Source organism: Falco cherrug, chromosome 1 (genome assembly GCF_023634085.1).
Source record: "Falco cherrug isolate bFalChe1 chromosome 1, bFalChe1.pri, whole genome shotgun sequence".
In the NCBI taxonomy this organism is placed as follows: domain Eukaryota; kingdom Metazoa; phylum Chordata; class Aves; order Falconiformes; family Falconidae; genus Falco; species Falco cherrug.
The window spans coordinates 119,761,707-119,781,383 of NC_073697.1; the positions used below are offsets into that span (position 1 = coordinate 119,761,707).

General features: G+C 44.6%; 2 protein-coding genes across 8 annotated transcripts in view; one reads left to right on the forward strand and one right to left on the reverse strand.

Annotated features, from left to right (window-relative positions):
- SAP30BP (SAP30 binding protein) overlaps positions 1 to 13,841 on the reverse strand; it is a 31,571-nt gene extending 17,730 nt beyond the window's left edge. The window contains exons 1-3 of one of the 2 annotated variants that reach the window (XM_055724437.1): positions 13,684 to 13,840; positions 13,439 to 13,548; positions 10,259 to 10,306 (exon numbers count right to left, since the gene is read on the reverse strand). In XM_055724437.1, the coding sequence (XP_055580412.1) occupies positions 10,259 to 10,306; positions 13,439 to 13,548; positions 13,684 to 13,798 (273 nt within the window). In that variant the 5' untranslated portion in view covers positions 13,799 to 13,840. Of the gene's footprint in view, positions 1 to 10,258; positions 10,307 to 13,438; positions 13,549 to 13,683 lie in introns of both variants that reach the window. The other variant, XM_055724444.1, reaches the window with a different exon arrangement.
- Positions 13,842 to 13,904: 63 nt separating this feature from the next.
- RECQL5 (RecQ like helicase 5) overlaps positions 13,905 to 19,677 on the forward strand; it is a 39,736-nt gene continuing 33,963 nt past the window's right edge. The window contains exons 1-6 of one of the 6 annotated variants that reach the window (XM_055724403.1): positions 13,905 to 14,115; positions 14,467 to 14,597; positions 15,803 to 15,924; positions 17,761 to 18,279; positions 18,965 to 19,070; positions 19,544 to 19,655. In XM_055724403.1, coding sequence (XP_055580378.1) covers positions 14,477 to 14,597; positions 15,803 to 15,924; positions 17,761 to 18,279; positions 18,965 to 19,070; positions 19,544 to 19,655 — 980 coding nt within the window. In that variant the 5' untranslated portion in view covers positions 13,905 to 14,115; positions 14,467 to 14,476. Of the gene's footprint in view, positions 14,116 to 14,466; positions 14,598 to 15,802; positions 15,925 to 17,760; positions 18,280 to 18,964; positions 19,071 to 19,543; positions 19,656 to 19,677 lie in introns of those variants that run through there. The other 5 variants (XM_055724410.1, XR_008734716.1, XM_055724418.1 and 2 more) reach the window with 5 other exon arrangements.

A 19,677-nucleotide genomic window follows, 5' to 3' on the forward strand; every position in this document is an offset into this window, starting at 1 on the left:
TATGGAGGTTACCTAAATCCATTCAGGGAAAGGTGATCTTTTTGTAGATTACTACATCATCAATATCCAGTATGCTATGAATCACCTCACATGACTAGCACAACATCAAGCAGGGGAGTGGTTCCAAGTGGAGGGGATTTTATGTCAAATCTCTCTATCAGAGCAAACGTATGAAAGCTATTAAAGCCTTTAGAGTTTTCAAGTATCTCAGAGCCACAAGCATCATTTAATGGGTTCATTTCCATTTGGATCCCGATCACTTTCAAAAAAACTAACACAGTGAAGACTTCACTAGTGACACCTTCCAACACTGCACAATTCTCACAAGCCTCACCTCTGAAAGTCCATACAGGAACATCTCTGAATTTGCTTTTGCAGCCAGTCTCTCTCTACTTGCACAAAGTCAGCCTGGACACAGTAGTTATGCTGAAAATTCTCTCTACTATCACGGAAACACAAAACTCAGAGGAAAAAAAAATAGATGTTCCATGTTCATTCTTATCCTCTAGTTATTTTATCCCATCTAGTGTTACATGATGACGTCTAAGAATAGCTAGTTTGAGTTAAAAAAAAAGCGCAGCAGTACTGTACTTTATTTCTCTTATGCACTCAGCAAGCTGATTTTCTGGCTGTTACCTACTTTGCAGCCTAGATTTCACAAGATCAACTGTTTAAGGGCCTAAAGCCAGACAGCCTTGCTCCAGCAGACCTACTGAAAGGAGTCAAGGGATGCCGTGATGGTTCAGAGCCAAGCTGGAAGAAGACTGAAAGACAGCAAGACAAGCAGGAGTCAACCCCCTTTTCCCTGATCCTGAGACTAATGAAGGGCGCAAACTGCTACAGGCAAAGACAAAGTATTAAAAAAAACAACAAGAAAACACCCCTACTTTATAACATCTAACTGGGCTGCTAACGTAAAGTCACAATTTCTGTGCTTCCAAGAGCAATTCTGCACAGCAGCATACAGTAATTCCTGCGTGTGTTCAGGAAAAGGTTTTCCATTTTTTCTACTTCCAAGACAAATGCTTTCTCCAAGCCCTGGGCAAGGCAACGCTGCCTGCAAGAGCCCGACTGATATGAAGCCAGCTTGATGGTTCGGTTTTCACGTATCACAATCAGTTAAAAAAGAGCAGCAAGCTGAAGGGGCATGGGGGTGTGTGTACACGCGTTAAGAGAGCGCTGCATTTTGGCTTGAGATTTTGCCTTGCTGAGGTGAAATACCAACCATCTTTTCAGTTGTAGAGTGTTTCCACTCAGTTACATTAAAAAAAAAAACAACCAACAGTCTCTGCTCAGGTTCCATGGAAAATAAAAACAACCAAACAATGCTCACAGTGTGGAACAGAGATTAAAGGAAGGAAGCAAAATATGAATTTGAGACCAATGAATTCAAATTTGGAAAGGCTTGCCCAGAACAGCTTTATTTAATGGAAAGAATGGACTGACTGACAACAATGCTTGCTAAATCCTTCCTGAAACAAGATCCATAAAGCCAGTACAAAGCTCACATCGAAAATGTTAGCATTAACTGTCACCAAGAGGTACAAATTCAACCATCAATTTCTCATATAAGCAGTTGCATACGTTAGTACAGGTGCACTTCAAACTACAAGAAGAAATGATTGAACAGGGTGGCAGGAAAGATACAGACCCAGAAACTGATTGCTTTAAATAAAATGCAAATTGAAAGAGGTGGAGAAATTGATGCCAGACTTGCCACCACTCAGTAGTGTTCCTGGACTTGCAGACAGCTTAGCCCTGCAGCTTCATTTTTCTGGTGACTTCCAGTTATTGTTAAAAAGAAGTAGCTAGGAAGCTTCCACAGTACCCCTCAATAATTTTTTTTTTTCTAGAAAGAATGTTCTTGCATGGCAGAATTTCTTCTCTTCCTCAACTATTCCACCTGATTGCTTGCACATAAATAAATTTAACACCAACTTAAACTGACAGCCACAAAACATATAGACCAGTCACACTGTTGTCATGCTAGTGGATTAGTTTGAAGATATTAATGCAGAGAATTTTTCAGTGCACTCCTTCCACTAGTAGCCAGTGGACAGACCTACTGCTGTAATAGTTGTTACAGTGGATTTCTCTCATCTGAGCAAGCACCAGCAATGAGTTTTTGTAATTTCTCCTCCTCCCCACAGTTCAGACTATCTGCTGCAGTCCCAACATATTAACAGCCTCATTTGTTGAGTATGATGGAAAGACACTCTGTAACAGCATAAATTATTAGAAGAGTTATCTAAGCTGATAGTGGCTTTGCCAGAGCAAGCAGGTAAAAAGTTTATATGCAGCCAGCAAGAGAAAGACCTCTCCAAACCCTGGCTTATATCCTTTTTTTTTTTCCCCCCTCTTTTTCTTCTTTTCCTTTTTAAAGGAACATGCTAGCAACTATGTTCTTCCTTTTCTACAAACATCAGATGTGCTTCCGGGAAGAGAACACTGGAAACTTCTTATTTAATATTAAAAGTGCATGACAAGAACCGTTTCATTTCTTGCTCGGCAGATCTACCTGCTGTCGGTGTGCTACCAGGTTGAGGGCAGCAAACAGAGTCCATGTCAAGTGTATTCACAGTCCGTGGAACAGAAAGCAAGGAAACAGAAGTACAGTGCTTTTATTCCTCCTGCCCCCCTTTTTCTTGTATTGTGAGAGAGGAGAATCCCAAGAGAAAGCTCAAAACAAGCACATTTCCTACAGCCATATCCTGTTTGCCAGCTCCGATACACGGTTCCAGGCAAAATGCCCAGTACAGGGTAAGAAATTTAACTAAGAAAAAAAAAAACACTGTAGAAACTATGATCTACATACTAAGAGAAGCACAGCAGCTCAGAAATAAGCCACCTATAGGAAAAACAACCCCATATATCCAACCTTGAGTGACACATGTACAGTCTTTACAAACCCACCTATTTTGAGATACTATTGTCACAGACAAAAAGGGAAGGAAGACCAAACCAGGAAAGAGTCAACTCCTGAGACATTCCTTAAGCACCTCATCAAAACAAAGAATGTGTAGCTGAACATTGCCTTTTACTTTTCAAGCTACATTAAGTCTAAGGCTCCACCTTGATTTCATTTCAATTTCCTTGAAAAAACACCAAAAAACCCCAACCAAGACCTGGCAAAATATTTCAGTGAGAAAATGCTTTAGAAGGGAAGCATTCATAGCATAAAACACCTTCAAATAGCTTCTTTGAAACTCGATTCCATTCACCTGACATACGCTATCTCAATATTTGACAAAGATTATTTGTTAGAAGTAATTTCCAGTCAAGGAACTGCGTGCCAGAACTCTCACTTTCCAAATGGAGGTCCAGTTAATAACAGCTGCTTTTCGACAGCACCTTGGTCCCAAAGCTACTTGCATCTGTTGGGTGCTTCCTCTCTCTTCCTCTCTGATGCCAGGGGCCCTTCAAGTTTAACACTTGCAGATCACCCTGTGCACAAGCTTTACCAGACCACAGCATACAGCCTCTCCACAGCACGGACACCAGCCAGGCTGCAGTGGTGTAAGTGTGTACAACCGTCTGCACGGAAGATGGCACAGCCCCTGGGAGCACACCAGCAGTGAGCGCAGCCAGCAGCACAGCTCCCAGTGCTCGCCACCCAAAGCTACCATGGTCTGCAGAGACCTGCCTTGCTCTGCAGAGCCCCCAAATCCTGCTTTGAAGTCACTTTTGCTTCCTACACTCAAACAGGAATTCAGAGGTTAAATAGCAACACTGCATGACAGAGCTTGAGGTGTCAAGCTACACTGATTTTTAACGGACTGTTGCAGTGCAGAATCAAGTAGAAAGTGAATCTGGGCTGTGAGAAATCTTAAGCCTCACAGCAGCAAAAGAAAAGGCTCAGGAGAGCTGACAAAATTAACTTCTTGCATAAGCTTTCTTCCCTAATACTAAAAATTCTTCTTCCTGGTTTGGAGCAGAGGCAAGGTGTAAAAGCAAGTATCCTCACTGGGATATGCGCTCGTCCATGAATGGATCCCACAGTTTTTGCAGATTTTGGTCCTTCGGCACCCAGAATAGGGAAGCTGGAAGAAGCTATTTTCAGGTATTTTTTGGTATTTGAGGCAATCCTCCATCTGTGCTGACTGTTCAAACTCTCACTCTGACACGCACCAACATGAAATTCAGAACAGACTATTTCAGTACAGCAGACAGAAATAATTGCAACAACAGAACTGGACTTGAAGAACTTAGACCTTTATCAGGTGAAATATGCAAGGGGAAGCAGCTCCAGAAAGGACTTTTCTTCAAGTTTAAAGACAAACAGAAAAAGCCTGGCTCTTCCTTCGGAGAAAAGCAAGCCACACCTGTGTCAATAATCTGTGGTATTTAGTACTGGAGGGAGTGAAGAGTCTGCCGCAGCATGTATGCCTGGCGGGGAGGAAGGAACAAGCATGCCCATGGACATGTCTCATCTTCCAAACAGCTCAAGAGCTGGATTGAAGCCAGAAGCTCTAAAGTAGGTAAGCCAGCTTCAGAGACCAACAATACTGTGATTTATCTCCCTGGCAGACGGAGCTGGAGACACAGAAATATACTGGGTGATGCCACATGCGAAACTTTTTTTGTTTCCTGCATGCCAAATTGTTTCACCACTTTCTGTGACTTTCTGGCAATAACTAAGGTCAGCCACCTAGTTAAAAAAATGGGAAGCAGGTTATCAAGTATTTTAATGCTGAGCACTCACTGTAAGAGGGCAGCCTTAGAAGCAGAGTTAACCATTACTCCCTCTAAAGGCCCTCTGCATGTAACGCTGCTACACTGCCAGACTTTCCGGTTCCCTCAGTGCTGGCAAACAGTGTGCCAAACCTAAAACAAGGGGAAAATAACGTAGAGTTGGAAGTGCAAACAGCATTTTACACAATTATAAAGAAGCTGGAATACAGAAAAGATGAATCTAAGACTGCAGTGCTTATCACTGGCACCTTTAAGGCTATGCTCACGGGCAAAGGAAGGAGTGCGAAACAAGCTGGAGATCTATCTTAAACCTAGCTCTGGAAACACAGTTCACACTCTGAAAGTGTTTACAAAGAGGTGTGCAGCACAGCCACACATAACGCAAAGCCATTTTTAAAACACAGCTGCTCTTTTGCCAGTTATGCCCATCAGAGGCCAATATTCACCCAGACAGCATCAAAAAGCCAAGAGGGGCAGGTAAAAAATAAAGAACATACATTTTTTTTGTTTCTGATGAGACACTAGAAGTGCCTTTCTACAACACACATATAAATAAGTTATATCCTACCAGATCCGGCCACCGCAAGACTAGCAATATCCACAGAGCCACTCGAACCATCACAGAGTGCACGGCTTTCGCATGGCACAGCAGTTTTAAAACATGTTCTTCAGTTATATGACCTTTAACATATTCTAAGTAGAATTTTTAAAACTACCTCTCAATGCCTGATATTTCCTAAGCAACTTAGGAAATCAAGCTGGCATAATTTACCACCACTGAAGTATAAGATTTAAATTATTTTCTAAAGCTTACTAAGCCAGCTCCTTTTATACAGCTTGCCAAATGGAACAGCAGTGCTTTAACAATACAACTTTTCCCAAACACAATTTTTCCCTTTCTTTGGAGCAAAACAGTTATACTTGAGGTGAAAGTTGCTGCCTAGGTTCAGGCACCTTTTGAGAATCTGGCTTGATGAATGCATCTTGAATTCAGAAAAATTAATATGCCTTATCAAAATAAGCTAATTACAGGGATTACATTACTGCACACACCCCCATTTACTGGTTCTCAGCACTTACCATTTTTACTTTAAATCAAGATAATTTTGGTATTCAAACAAACAGGTTAATGGGCAGGCAAGATAAAAAAAGGCATTGCAATCAAAAGCCTCTATCTAAGTATTAGTACACACCTACGCATCATAATACAGTGAAATTACAGGTATGCCGGATCAGTAAAAGCTAAACGTAATAAAGAGTTGATGATTATCAAGAGGTGGAAACATAGTATTCCTCTGAAGATTTGAGACCCTTCTGCTAGATCCCAGTTTGGCTGCCTCACCATACAATGCCTCAATGATGCAGAGGGGACCCTTAAAACAAAACCAGAAAAGGAAAATGTCAAGGTAGCCACCTGTTTTGAAAAACTGTTACCATGTGTGAGGCATGCACTTGCCAAGGGAGTGGCAATATTTATTAGCTTTCCTGCACTAGCTAGTCCTGATACCACAATCAAGGCTCAAGAGTTAATGATTTCCCCCTGTGAAAACTCCAGTAAGCCAAGCTGCAGGGCTGGTCTCTGTCCTTGATCAACACTTGCAACCTGTTATGCATCCAGCCCTACAATATGACATGCAGAATCCCCCAGGTGAGACTTGGAGCACAAGGTCAGTATTTCATTTAAGTTTTGTTTTCCTTCTTGCTGCAGGGCTGGTCCCTTTAGCAAGCTCTGAAGGCTTGCATCGTATTACTTCCTCAAGGCTGTAACCATAACCAGCCGCTGGCAAGAGCCCAAGCAGCCTGCACTCACTGCACGGGCCACTAACCCTCAGCATCCCAAACCGCCACTGCCAGCATAACACCAACCTTCGGACCTATTTCCAGTGTCCTTTCTTTTGTAACCACAGCTCCATCACCTGAGGAAAGGACACAAAGAACCCATCCAAGCTGTGGGATTCCATCTTTTCAACGCCACGCCTTTGCCAAGAGCTTCTGTTGACCATTTATTTTCCCTTCTGAGCAGAAGGCTCTGTTTCTGAAGTGCTTTTAAGACAGATGCTTGTTTACGATTGGTGACCACTCACTTAAGAGCTGGGACCCCAAAGTGATTTTGGGCACCAATATGTCCTGTTCCAGAGACTGTGCACATCCATCCGTGAAATTTGGAAAAGCAATTAGTTTTATTTAGATTGAAACCTCCAGTTCCATGAGTGCCTGAAGCACTTCAAAATGCAGGTACAGGATGTGACATATCTAACCAGACTTGACTACTTAAAGACGAGGATTCTGCTTTTTGCTGTGAGCACACAGTGTTTGGGACTGACTCACAGGTGCTCAGCGACAGTGAATCCTACAGGCCAGAAATCTGCTCTGGAAAAACACTTTCAGACACTGATGAAGCTTAATTATTCTTCTACTCCCAAAGAGGTGTATAGAGAAGTCTCTGCCTATCTCTCTGAGAGTAGACCGAAGACAGCAGTTTGACACCACAGTGTTTGAACTTGAAAAGCTTATTGTGACTTGCTACTCAGCAAAATTAAAAAAAAAACACAACACAGGAAAGCTGCAGTCCCATCTAGCCCTTTGACTAGATGGGACTTCACCTCTTGTGAGGAACAAGGGCTGTACAGACAGACAGATGCACCTTCATCAAGATCAACAAGGGCATACTCTCTGGAATCAAGATGAAAACCTGAGATAAATACAAACACCGTAAGTGGGGTAGAAAAATATGTCCCCAGTGGGGCCATCTGAGGCAGGCTCCAAATTCCACTCTCCCATCATCACTTTACCAGACAGTTTTTACATCATCCCCCATTTTTGGTCTCCTCAGTCTATACCCACAACTCACACTAACCAAACCTTCTGGAGGTTTTACATCTGGTACTATCCAAGTGCAGAATGAGGCCAAATCACAGGATGTACTAGCAACAAGGGAACTCCTCCACACAATCTGGCTCAAGCGTCCTGGTCAATGATTCAAGACATAATTACAAAGTAGTTCATTCACCATATGTACAGAGAGGCAAAACAGGAGAGAAAATGCTGAATGTGTATTGAAGGCTTGAAATTACTATAATTAGCTGATAAATTGCAATGGTTTTATCTCATTCATGCATTTTAAAGGATTTACCATCTGTGTACAGTCAGATTCAGACCCTGGAAAAGCCCTTGCCATACGTAAAGGGTCTGTGGTATCTATTTAAACATGTTTCCAGGTTTGTGATGTCTTACAATGAAACTGATAGAGCAAAACCAACTACAGCAGTCAGCTGGGACAAAACCAAATAAAAGTTACCTGAAAGTGTTAGCAAGCTACAATCAAGTGTCTCACTGTAAACCCAAAGTGCGGTAAAAAGTAGCTACAACTCTTACTAGCTGTCGTACGAAGAACGAGGAGAACACTGCCACTTGGTGGAAAAGGAGGATAGGAAACATTTGTAACTGCTCCAGGTAAAACTACTTTTAAAACGATGTTCCATCTCCCCCCGTCCCGAGTGAATTTCTTAACAGCATGGCTAGTACAACTCCATCAGTGCCCCACAGAATGCCACATAGCAACCTGCCTGCTCCATTACCAGCCCAGCACTGGGCTGCCCAGCGGTACACTGCATAGCGAAGGTGTGCTTTTATCTCTCCCCCAAATGCCAGCTGGCTATTTTAGCTAGAATGAAAAAAAACCCCAAGAGGCCAGAGGAGGCTATTCCCTTCTTTCACTAATGTATGAAGACATCTATTAAGGATGACATGAAAGTCTGAAACTGCTATAGTTCAGCTCTGCCTCCCTCCTGTTCTCAAATCCTCACCTTTCATGGCATGCTAGGATGGCAGGAATTGAATTTTACTTTTTTTTTTTAATTTATTTTTAACTCTAATTTACATTTTCAGTTCTTGCAGAGTATATGCAAGATACAAAATGCTTTTAATGCATTGCTTCCCCACTGAAGCTGAAACACTGCTCCGTGGCCATTTGCAGATCTTCTTCAAAAAGTCAAAATGCACCCAGACAGTGGCGCACAGAACTCGCTGAAATGAAGATGCATTTTAAACAAGCCAACACGAAACATCAGCAACATATTAAAGCAGTAGCCACAGAATTCAGTGGTAAGATTTCCGTAATGCATTACACAGACAAGAGCTACTATAGTCCGATTTCATTCTTTCTCTCTTTGCCAGATCTTTTCTCCATTGCCCTGCAGTCCCAGAGCCCTTTTAGAGGAGACAGAAATGCATACAACTGCAACAGGGCCCGACTACAGAGGCTGTGGTGATGTACGCCAAATTTCTCTTTCAAAGAAATCTCATCTATTCTTCTTTCACAGTACACATTTGAATCCAGCAGTTTTTACAGAAACATCTTGCTAGCATGCTTACCAGCCACAACAGCAAAAATGCAGAAGTAGAAAAATCATTAAAGTGAGAGATTACCTTTTTGTCTCTTCCAATTTATTTTTCTTGCAACAAGGAAAGGAGACAATACATTCCATTGCCAAAGTGCCTCCTACCTGTATGCCAAAGGCATTAATGTAAGACTTCACCAGCTGCAATACAGCTGCCAAGATTTTCGCCTGCGTATCACCACAAACCCATAAAAATATTGTGGAAACTGGAAGAAGGAGCCGCTATAAAACTAATTTAAGCAGAATAGCTAGACACATTAATTTCCCTTCATCCTGTCCTATCAAAGCCCTAAGCCAATTCAAATGCTCTACGTAATTTCAGTTTGCAGCACAGTCCTCTGATTTCCTTAGCTGAGCTTAGAGACTGTTGGCATCCTTGAGGAAGCTACTGGATAAAACAAAGGCTCTTGCAATTGCCATTCACTTGGTATCCCACAAGGCTGCTTATATTGCACGAGGAACTGAACCAGCATAAAAATTTGAGCCCAGTTCTCTACAAAGTTTCAAATGGATTTGGTCTTTTGTCTGTCTTCCAGCTTTTAGCCTGATGCATGTGTCTATGTGCTGTTAAACACCTGCTGTTCAACAGAAACAAGATGTAATCCCAATATAAACATCACTTCAACTATTTATAACAGCTGTCATCTGGGGGTGTTATTTCACTTTCTTAATTTTCAATCAACCTTTAAAGAACTGCTTCATTCAGAAGGACAGAAAGAGAGTTGGAGACAACTGAATTGATTTTGACACATTTCATAACACCCAGGAGCATATGAACATTTATTCATTAAGTTATTCTAAACAAAGAAAGTATTGCAACTAACACAGGTCCTAAGAGAATTCTGTACTGAATACTACATCTCCCAGATCACTGCAAAACAGGTGAGATGCTGTCAGAAAACCTCCCTCAGATCTAATGCACAAGATGACCGAGTTCATGAATGCAGATCTCGATCGTGACTCAGCCCATAGCCTAACTGGTTGACTACTTTTGGCAGAAGCCAGAACTAAAGTTAAAAAAAAAAAACAAAACACGTTACAACTACAAAAAGGAAAGTATGAAACTAGCTACGGAAGATCACAAACGAACACCAAGCCATGCTGTTAAGACTTACTCCTCTTGTACTAAACTTCCCCCCCCACCACCATACCACACTTTCAAATACCTTTAGGTCACCAGCCTCAGGTTTTTCAGTCTCTGAATCGTCATCTTCCTACAAGACAAGAATTTACAGGATTAAGCTTAAAGAGCAGGCTTGGCAAGTAACTGCACTTACAGCAAAGGGCTCGCATTCAGCAGCCCAGCAGTAGTCCGAGACCCTTTCCACAGGAGGTAGTTTCACCCCACCCACTCATGACCAGAAACCAAGTCCTACATCAGGGAAAGGGGTTTGTTTGGTTTTGGTGTTTTTGGTTTTTTTTTTTCTTTAGGCAAAAGCATTACTCAGTAGCAGAAGTCCCCTGTAAAACTCATGCAGCTCCTGAATGCTCAGAACTAGACAACATGAAGCAACAGATCTGGGGTAAAAAAAGCATTTGTCGTTTGATAATTGTCTCTTCCAGCTGGCAACGGGCTTTTTGCACTTACTCCCATTTAGCAGTACTCACAGAAAAAGCAGCATTTGCAAGACCTATTACACTCCCAAGCATACATCAGCAGCACACACAGGACAGACAGCTGGCCTGCCATCCAACCAAACATGCAGGCTTGGTGAGGGTCTGGCCTAGCACCAAGTTCCAAGGATCCGGTGATGCCAGCAGACACCGCATCTTTCTTATTTGTGTAGCGCTCTCGTAGCCTCGTTGGTAGATGATGTGAACTTGCACAGAAGGGAACCACTGACAAACGTCACTGTTTTAAGTAATAGACTCCATTCATGTTTTACGCAGAAATGTGGTTTTGACCCAGAAAGAAACCAAAGCACTGGGCAAATTTTAAGCCCTGTGAGAGCTTAAAACACTCAACTCAGCCTTTGGCAAAATTTGTCATTACGTGAGAAGTAAGCCCCAGCTTTGGTCCCAACTGGTAGGTAAGCCTACTGTTCCACTGCCCTAAGAGCTACTTCACCGGGGGTCTCACAGTTACCTATGTTTCTAGACATAGACACATACTCTGGGTTCAAAACAAGTTTGAGGAGCAGAAAATGTTTTTCATGCTCACACAACTCAGCAGAATGTTTTTTTCCTCCAAACTTTGCCACAAATTTCAACTTTGGCCCCAAAACAAGAACTTGGTGTTTCAGCTTCAAAAGGGAAAACAAAAAAGTGAGATGATTACATGCAACTGAAAGGAAGAGTTTACAACAAAATGCCCACCTCAGAGTATTAGCACAGGAGCAAAATCTGGCAAGGCAAGCTAGAGATTGACCACACAATAATGTCAGTAAGTTTAAGTTGCCTGAATTAATATGCCTATCCTGCAGAAGTGAGACATCAGATTCCTTCACTTCAGCTACTCTCCAGCTTACCTTTCTGAAAGGTGTACATATGCCAATAATTCAGTCTTTACTGTCAAAGTTTAGTAACAGTAAGTTTTTAACTAGCAAAGAACCATAGTACCAAGTAACTTGGCATTTATCACAAATGAGGTTCCTCTCCCCTCCAAGTCCCACCTACATTATAAAGATAATTAATTTTCAACAAAGCAACAATGGGTCGAATCATCCATGTTATAGACAGGTAACTGAAACAGCTCCCCAGACCTTCTAAACTAGCAGGGGATATCATTGAAACATCATCAACAAACAAAGAAGCATTATTGAGAACCACCTTTGGAAAAAAACAAAACAAAACACCACAACCAGAGACTTTTCAGTCACTGTTAAGGTAGATAATATAAGCACAGAGTTGTTTAGATAAAAACCCAGCACAAGTCGAGTCCAACTCACACTGCATTCTAAAAACAACTCATAACCAGTATAAGCTACTAGCACAAGCAGTATCAAGGAAGCTCTCGATTCTGATCAAAGAATACTTAATGCAAAAAAACTCAAGCATTGCTCTCCTTCAACAAGACTGGAGAGAAGGTACCCTGTGTACATCCATTCTATAACCACAAATATATGCAGGATCTGCTGGCTGACATCAGAGTGACTCGATTGCCATTACTTGAACAGCAACCTGTACCTCCCAGATGACGAACAGCTGCAACCTGCACTGAAAATTGTGCACACAATAAAGATTACTCCATTTACTTGCCCATTTGCCAATGCTAACTAAACACAGCTGATCTTGACAAGCACCTGTATCACACCTACCACTTCCTTTGAACTAAAGAGATCTCACTGAAGGAGGGTCTAGAAGTTTTGGATATAAAAAGAAGAATCAGTAAAGCTGTAAAGAAGCTTCACTACTTTGCTAAGCAAGATGCCAGGGGCAGACCCTGAATGCTACTGCTTGCACCTTTTCCAGTATAGCAACGGGACAAAACCAAAAGCAAGAACAAGAGCGACCAATCTCTTGTCTGCTACTTGGGAAAACAGATGGCAGACACAGCGAGTGTCTCATAAGAGACTGATCTCACGCATACAAAGTAGATTTCAGTGAGGAAAGGTTATAGTAACACAGCCCTGTTTTTCTGGCTACGTGGTAGAGGAAAAGACTGGAACACGGACAAGGTAAGACATTCTTAATATGGTGGTAAGCAAAAAGTTGAGGAGGTAAAAAGGAGACACCCCACCCCACCCCAGATTATTGTTTGGCTCCTACAGACACATGACAGGATTATACGCCCTTTTGTGTGTTACAGCTGCACCCACAGGTAGTGAGCTACATGCCCTGTCTCACAAAGCATCAGTTATCTCAGTATCTAGGTGGTTATGCACAGGCCATGCACCTATGACAAGCAAAAGCCACTCACGTCTAGACAGGACACTGTTACATCAAGATAACCTGATGTTGCGGGTGGGTTGAGTTATACACAAAAGAATAATTTAAGACATCGCAGAACTTTATTCTTTTTAATCCTTCAGCTGACCATGCGACAGTGTGTTCCTCTTACAAGGTTCTCATATCTCATGTCAGCTATGCTTAAAGAATAATTTTCATTTGGTGTGGTGTTGACTTGCGATGGCCTTTTTCCCCGTAAAAGGTGTCAAATGGCATCAACACAGTTAGCAACAAGCAACACGAGCTGTGCCAGGCTGCTGACGGGTTTCAAGGCAAACGCTTTTGAATCAAAAACAAAGTGCACAGAAGCATTTAGAAAGTGCTGAAACCCACACCAGGAGTCAGATACTCTGGGTTCCACCATGGGTTGCCACTTGGGAGCATTCTTTGGAGGGAGAAAACCCTCTGCGACACGTGGAAGGGCTCAGGGCAAGCTCCTGGAGCAGAAAGGTACTTACTGACTGCCTGCTGTTCTCATCGTCCTCCTCTTCATAGCCCTCCTCGTCCCCATCCAGGCGGGTGAAGTCGTCATCTCCGTACCCAACCGAGACCAGGCCTCCTTTCTCTCCTAAGGAGGAAGGGAAAAGGAAAACCATGAGGAAAGGGGAGATGGCAATGAGCCGGGCCTACCCCTGGCGGAGGAGAGGGCGGCGGGCCGGGCCGGGGGCTCCCCTGCGCCGCCCGCTACCACCCCCGCCCTCACCCGCGGCCGCTCCCCCATCGCTTCCCGCCGTCCCAGCTTCGCTGTCCGACTCCGGGTCTGAATCCTCAGCGTAAACTGCCAGCGAGGAGAGAACGCTACGCTTCGCCGCCGCCATCTTCCGCCTCCGCCACAGCGGCTTCCGGCGCGCGGAGATGGCGCGCCCCGCGCAGTCGCCATGGCAACGGCGCCCCTCTTCCGCCTTGGGCGGCTCGCGCTGCGGCGGGAGGGCTCCGGCGGCCGCTCGCGGCGCGAAGGGAGAGACCGCTCAGCGAGGCGGAGCGGGATTCCTATGGAGGAGGGATAAAAGGCGCCCGGACCGCTGAGAGCGGCGGCTGCCCCTTTAAGATTGCTTACGACGTCATCGCGCGGCGCCGCGACAGCACCTGCCGGGCCCTGACCAAGTGCGAGAGGGTGGGGGCCGCGGGCGGAGGGGTACGGCTGTGGCGCACTGCTGTGGCGCGACGGCGCTGAGGGGCGGAAGGATACAACTCCCCCAGCCGCGGCGGCTGGGCCGGTCGGGGCGCAGCGTGGCCCCAGCCCAGAGGCCGCGCCCGTGCCCCATGGGGACGCCTTAGGGCGGGGGGGTTGTCCCAGAATAAATAATATTGGCCCCCCTTCCCGTGAGGGGCCTGGGGGGCGCCCCTGGGGGAGGCCCCAAGGAAGGGGGCGCGTGGCAGGGCAGCCGTGGGCGAGGTTGCGAAGGCAGCGACCAGGCGGGGAGGCCGCGGCCGGAGGCGGGTGGCGGCGTTCGGGTTTAGCGGTGGTTCCTGTCACCTTCCGTAGCTTCTCTACGATGAGCGGCGAGGGTCCCCCGGGCCTGGAGGGCAGGGTCCGGAAAGCACTGCGAAAGGTCTTCGGGTTTGAGTCCTTCAAGACTTCCCTGCAGGAAAGCGCGACCATGACTGTGGCGAGAGGTGAGACTCAGCATCGGACAGATGGGAAGCACATCTGGTTTTCCATCTTCCTGCAGGGGTGATGCTGCAGGAGTTGGTATCGCGCCTTTTTTGAGGAGTTGTATCACCTGGACTAGGCAGGACTGCGTGGCGCTGCTCTTGAGATCGGTTCAGTGGCACAGGAGCACGAGCACGTGCTGCACACAAGCTCTCTGAGCACGGCTTTGCCCTGCCTGTGCCTTGCACTGGTTCTGTAATGCTGCTATTGCATCGACCAGGAAATAAGAAATGCTAAAGTGCAGTGTTGCCGTTATCTCCTTTGGAGGTGTCTGCAGGCACGTTTATGGTCAGATGAGGGCAAAACTGGTTACATTTATACGTTTTCAGAGTAAACCTGTCCTTGTGTTAAAGATGATGCTGGTAGAAGGCTTCATTTCCTAGGGTAGTTTGTGTCTGTTCTCCAAATCATGCGACCATTATCAGAAACAAGATTTTGCTGGTGTTATATCCACCACCATACCGCTGTTGGTCGCACAGGCAGCTCACACCTACAAGCTCCCAATTGTCACTGCCCTGGCAGGTCTCACAATGTGAATCAGAACAGTGTCAAACTCGGCACTCGCGATATAATTAATTTTCATATATCGCCAGCAGCTATTAACGATGGACCGGCCAAAAGCAGTGCTCTGTCAGCAGGGTGTCTCCACCTGTTAGCATTGCGTGCACTGGCATCTCCCTGACTTGAAGTGGATACCATCTAGTGCAGTGACAGTTACTAACTGCATGATAATATCTATGTGGTTTTGATTTCCAGCCCTTATTTCTTATGAGGTACCTTTCTGGGATAAGCTTTAAAAGGATGTGGTAAAGATCTGTCATGGGGCTGGTAATTTGGTAACTGGGTGTCTGTAAAATGAGTGGAAGCAGCTCATCTGGACAAAAATTAGTGTGAATAACTTTGCTTTATCTTGGTTTCTGTGTATCTTCTGGTACTTTTGTAAGGCTGTTTCTCAATGTTTACAAAGCAATCAGAGACACTTTGAAGGAATCCATTGCAGGTATGCTTTCAGAAGCTAAAAATGAAGTTTCTTTGGTATGCCACACAGTGCACACACATACACGCTGTTTCTCACAAATTACAAGCCTTTCTGCCCACCCCTCCAGTCAGAGCCCTGGGAACTCACCACCATTCAGTAGCTTTGAGCTTTCTTCTGTTGTCTTTGCAGGGGAGAAGGATGTCTTTGTATGCATGCCCACAGGGGCAGGGAAATCCCTGTGCTACCAGCTTCCTGCAGTTCTGGCAGTGGGCATCACCATTGTCATTTCACCTCTGATTGCACTGATTCAGGTAACTGTCTCCTGTTGGCTGTGGAAAAGCAGTCAGTGAAGGGGGTTGGGAGACTCTGGAGACACAGCTGCCTCTTGTTTTTCTGTCCACGAGTCTCTGCTGTTGGCCTGCCTCTGGATTCTCTTGATGTCTCCATGTGTTTTTCCTACCCTGGTGATAGGTGAAGAGACTGCAGTTAGCTGCAGAGCAGAGTAAGTCTGGTAGGATGCTATGCAGTTCTCTAAAAGGATGTTTTCCTTCTTTAACAATTAACCTTGCGGTTTTTATAACTGAGCCTTTCTCCAGGTACTGCAGTTGTCTCTTACCTCCAGCGTGCTATACAGAGGCAACAAAGCAGAGTACCTTAAACAGAACATACTGGATCTTTCCCCAGAATAAACCTGCCATTTTACCTATAGAGTAATAACTGCCGGAGTGATGAAGTTGCCTTCAAAGGCATAATTTGTGCTGCATCAGAATGTCTTTTTGTTGCAGTCAGTCTTTCTGTCATGGGAAGAAGCTGGTTTAGCAGACCTGCTCCCTGAGCTTTCATCTGTGAGACTTTTTTTTCTGTACTTTGCCTTTTCTAATGTTTCATCACCTGTTGGGAGAAACACTTCCCTGTAAGAGCAGCTGTAGCATTGCTTAGACTTCTGTAAAGCATTTGATTAGCACTGCATGGTATCTGGTGTTGTAGACTGCTGTTTCGGGTTTTGGGTTTTGTGGATTTTTAACTCCTTTACAGTCTCAATGTAATATGTGTTAACAGTTAAGAGCAGGCATGGTAATACATCTCAGGAAGGTGTTCTAAATAGTGATTATTTTCCAAGTGTGAGGATTTCTGATTAAGCTCCAGCACAGACAATGTTTTATCAGTGAAATGGAAGTTACAAAGAATTACCATCAGTAAGATTTGGAGGTGAAGCAGAATGTGTCAGAGTTACAAATAGGTTGAGAATGGGCTCAGTGAGTCCTAGGAAACAGAGCTGGAGTGAACCTTCAGAGGTCTTCTCATCAAGCCCTGAGACGGGGTGGCTATGCCTGGAATGATCGTGGTGTATTTCATTGTAGCTGAACTTGAAGAACTTGGTCTGTGTAGTTTATTGTAGGGAAGGTTGAGAGTTGACTTCGTGAATTAAAACAGTGGGTATTAAATCAATCATTGAAACCAGATATTGAGTGAAATAATTACATCTGTTTCTCAGAACTATTCATATCTTCCGAAAAGTTATATGCTAGTCAAGTGCAAGTGAACAGCTGTGTGTAGGCATAGGGAGGTGAATTGGTTCGTTCAGTGTTCATCTGGATATGATGCTGTGTTTTCTTCTTGGTTTTCATGGCATCATTCTCATCCAGACTTGGTTCTTTTGCGGTGGTGATTTGCATGACCCTTGTATTTCATCCTATCTCAGCTGTGTTTATAACATCCTTTAATTATTTTGGAATGAAATGCACTTTGCTGCTGTTGGGTGGTAGTATTCATTTTCCATCTGTGACAACTTGATAGCATAAATACTGAGATGCATTGGTGGGTTGTTTCAGCTCACTGTGGCTACAAAAAGTTATTTTGCACAGATCCCTGCTGGTGTTCCCTAGCAGCAAAAAGACTGTCCTAAAGTGAATGGATGCACAAAAATGAAGTTGGGTGCAAGAGCTGGACAGATATGCTCACAGTCGAAAATAACAACATCTAGAGTTGAAGATGTAAATACCCAGACTGTAGGTATATGTTGTGCTGAGACGCAGTCCTGGAGGTGCAAGTTGGGGCCTCACCTGGATCTCCCTAGTAGCCTTTCTTGGTGGTGGTGACTTTCTTTTATTTCCTTTCCTTTTCATTTAATTTTGTGTTTGCTCTAGGATCAAGTGGATCACTTGCTGGCTCTGAAAATCAAAGCCTGCTCTCTGAACTCCAAGCTTTCTGCCCAGGAAAAGAAGACCATCCTGGCTGACTTAGCAAGTGAGAAGCCCCAAGTAAAGCTCCTGTACATCACCCCAGAGATGGCAGCCGCCTCTTCCTTCCAACCTACGCTGAACTCTCTGCTGTCCCGAAACCTCTTGTCCTACCTGATAATCGATGAAGCGCACTGTGTTTCCCAGTGGGGACACGATTTCCGACCTGACTACCTACGGCTGGGCACCTTGCGCACTCACATACCCAATACGCCCTGCGTTGCTTTGACTGCCACTGCCACCAAGGAGGTCCAGGAGGACATTGTGGCAGCGCTCAAGCTAAAGCAGCCGCTTTCTACATTTAAGACTCCTTGCTTCAGATCTAACTTGTTCTATGATGTGCAGTTCAAAGAGCTCTTGACTGATCCATACACCAACTTGAAGGATTTCTGTCTGAAGGCGCTTGAAGTGAAGGATACCACTGGGGTAGGTTTTACATTTAAGGAAGAAAGCTAAACGGAACAAAGGCTACCTTAATGGTCACTGACCTCCCAGTGGTTGGTATGGCCCTGACCAGTCTGTGGCAGGGAAGGAGGAAGTCTCTGGAAGGAAAGCTTGTATATTTTCTAGTTCCTCTAAAAGTGCTCACATATGTTTTTTAGTTCCTTTAAAACGGGTAGAATGTGAAGGCTGCATTCCTTTCAGAGGTGCCCTCAGGAAGGGGTTGGTCTAAAAGAAAATTGATTAGGAGGAACATGTGACTAGCACTTCTGTCTTGGTTTGTCATGTGCCAGGTTATCATTGGATGGATTGTGTTCTGTTCGTCTAGCATGGTGAGGATGAACAGAAGCATTTGGAAGTGTTGTGTTGACTTTCCTGCTCTAACACTAATTCCCAACATAACTCTCAGGAACTCAGTTACAGCCTGTGCACCTGAGTTTATTTGTATGGCAGAGGGAGACTGCGTCTTGCCTTGTGTTCACTGGGAGAGGACTGGGGGACTGTAGTTGGTGGATGTTGGGCCTTGTAGGACGTATCTTTCAATTGTCGGGGAACTGGCTTGTAGAAGACATGATCTTTAGGCATCCCTCCTGTCCCCACCATGCTAATGACTGCAGCTTTGTTGTCTGGCTTCAGACAGCATCATGGACTTTCTCTCCTGTCTGCCCAGGTGTACTCTGGCTGTGGCATTGTGTACTGCAGGATGAGGGATGTGTGTGACCAGCTGGCTATTGAATTGAGCTACCGAGGAGTGAAAGCCAAGGCATATCACGCAGGTACTGGAAGCTCCATCTGCATCTCTCAGTAGCTGGTAGAACTGAACTGTACCACCTTTAAGGCCTGGGTTGGGGCTACCTAGAAAACAGCTTTGTAGGCATGGTCTGCAGTGTCTCTGATGCTCACATGTCAGGTCTGTGAGGTAAGCGCAGAGCCTTCAATGGAATGGTATTCCCTTTGCTCCAGAACTGTTGGTTTTGTTGGATCTTGTACGGCCTAAATATAACTGCTTTTATCCCAGGAGGGAACTGAATTTTTCTCTTTGGAATAGAAACAGCAGCTGCTGACTTCTGCTTGATCGCAAGCCAGTTTAAACATGGGCAAAGAGGAGTGTGTACACCAGTCACTTTTAGTGAGGGGGTTGGCTCAAAGTGGGGGAATGGAGGAGGAAGAAAATCCTCTTGTTACTTTTTTTCTTTTCTTTTTCCTTTTTAATTTTTTTCTTGTTGTTTCCTTCTTTTTCCCTTCCCAGGACTCAAGGCAGCTGACAGGACTTCAGTCCAGAATGAATGGATGGAGGAGAAGATTCCTGTTATTGTTGCAACCATCAGTTTTGGAATGGGAGTAGACAAAGCAAATGTCAGGTGTGTGTGAGTGTTTTGCGCC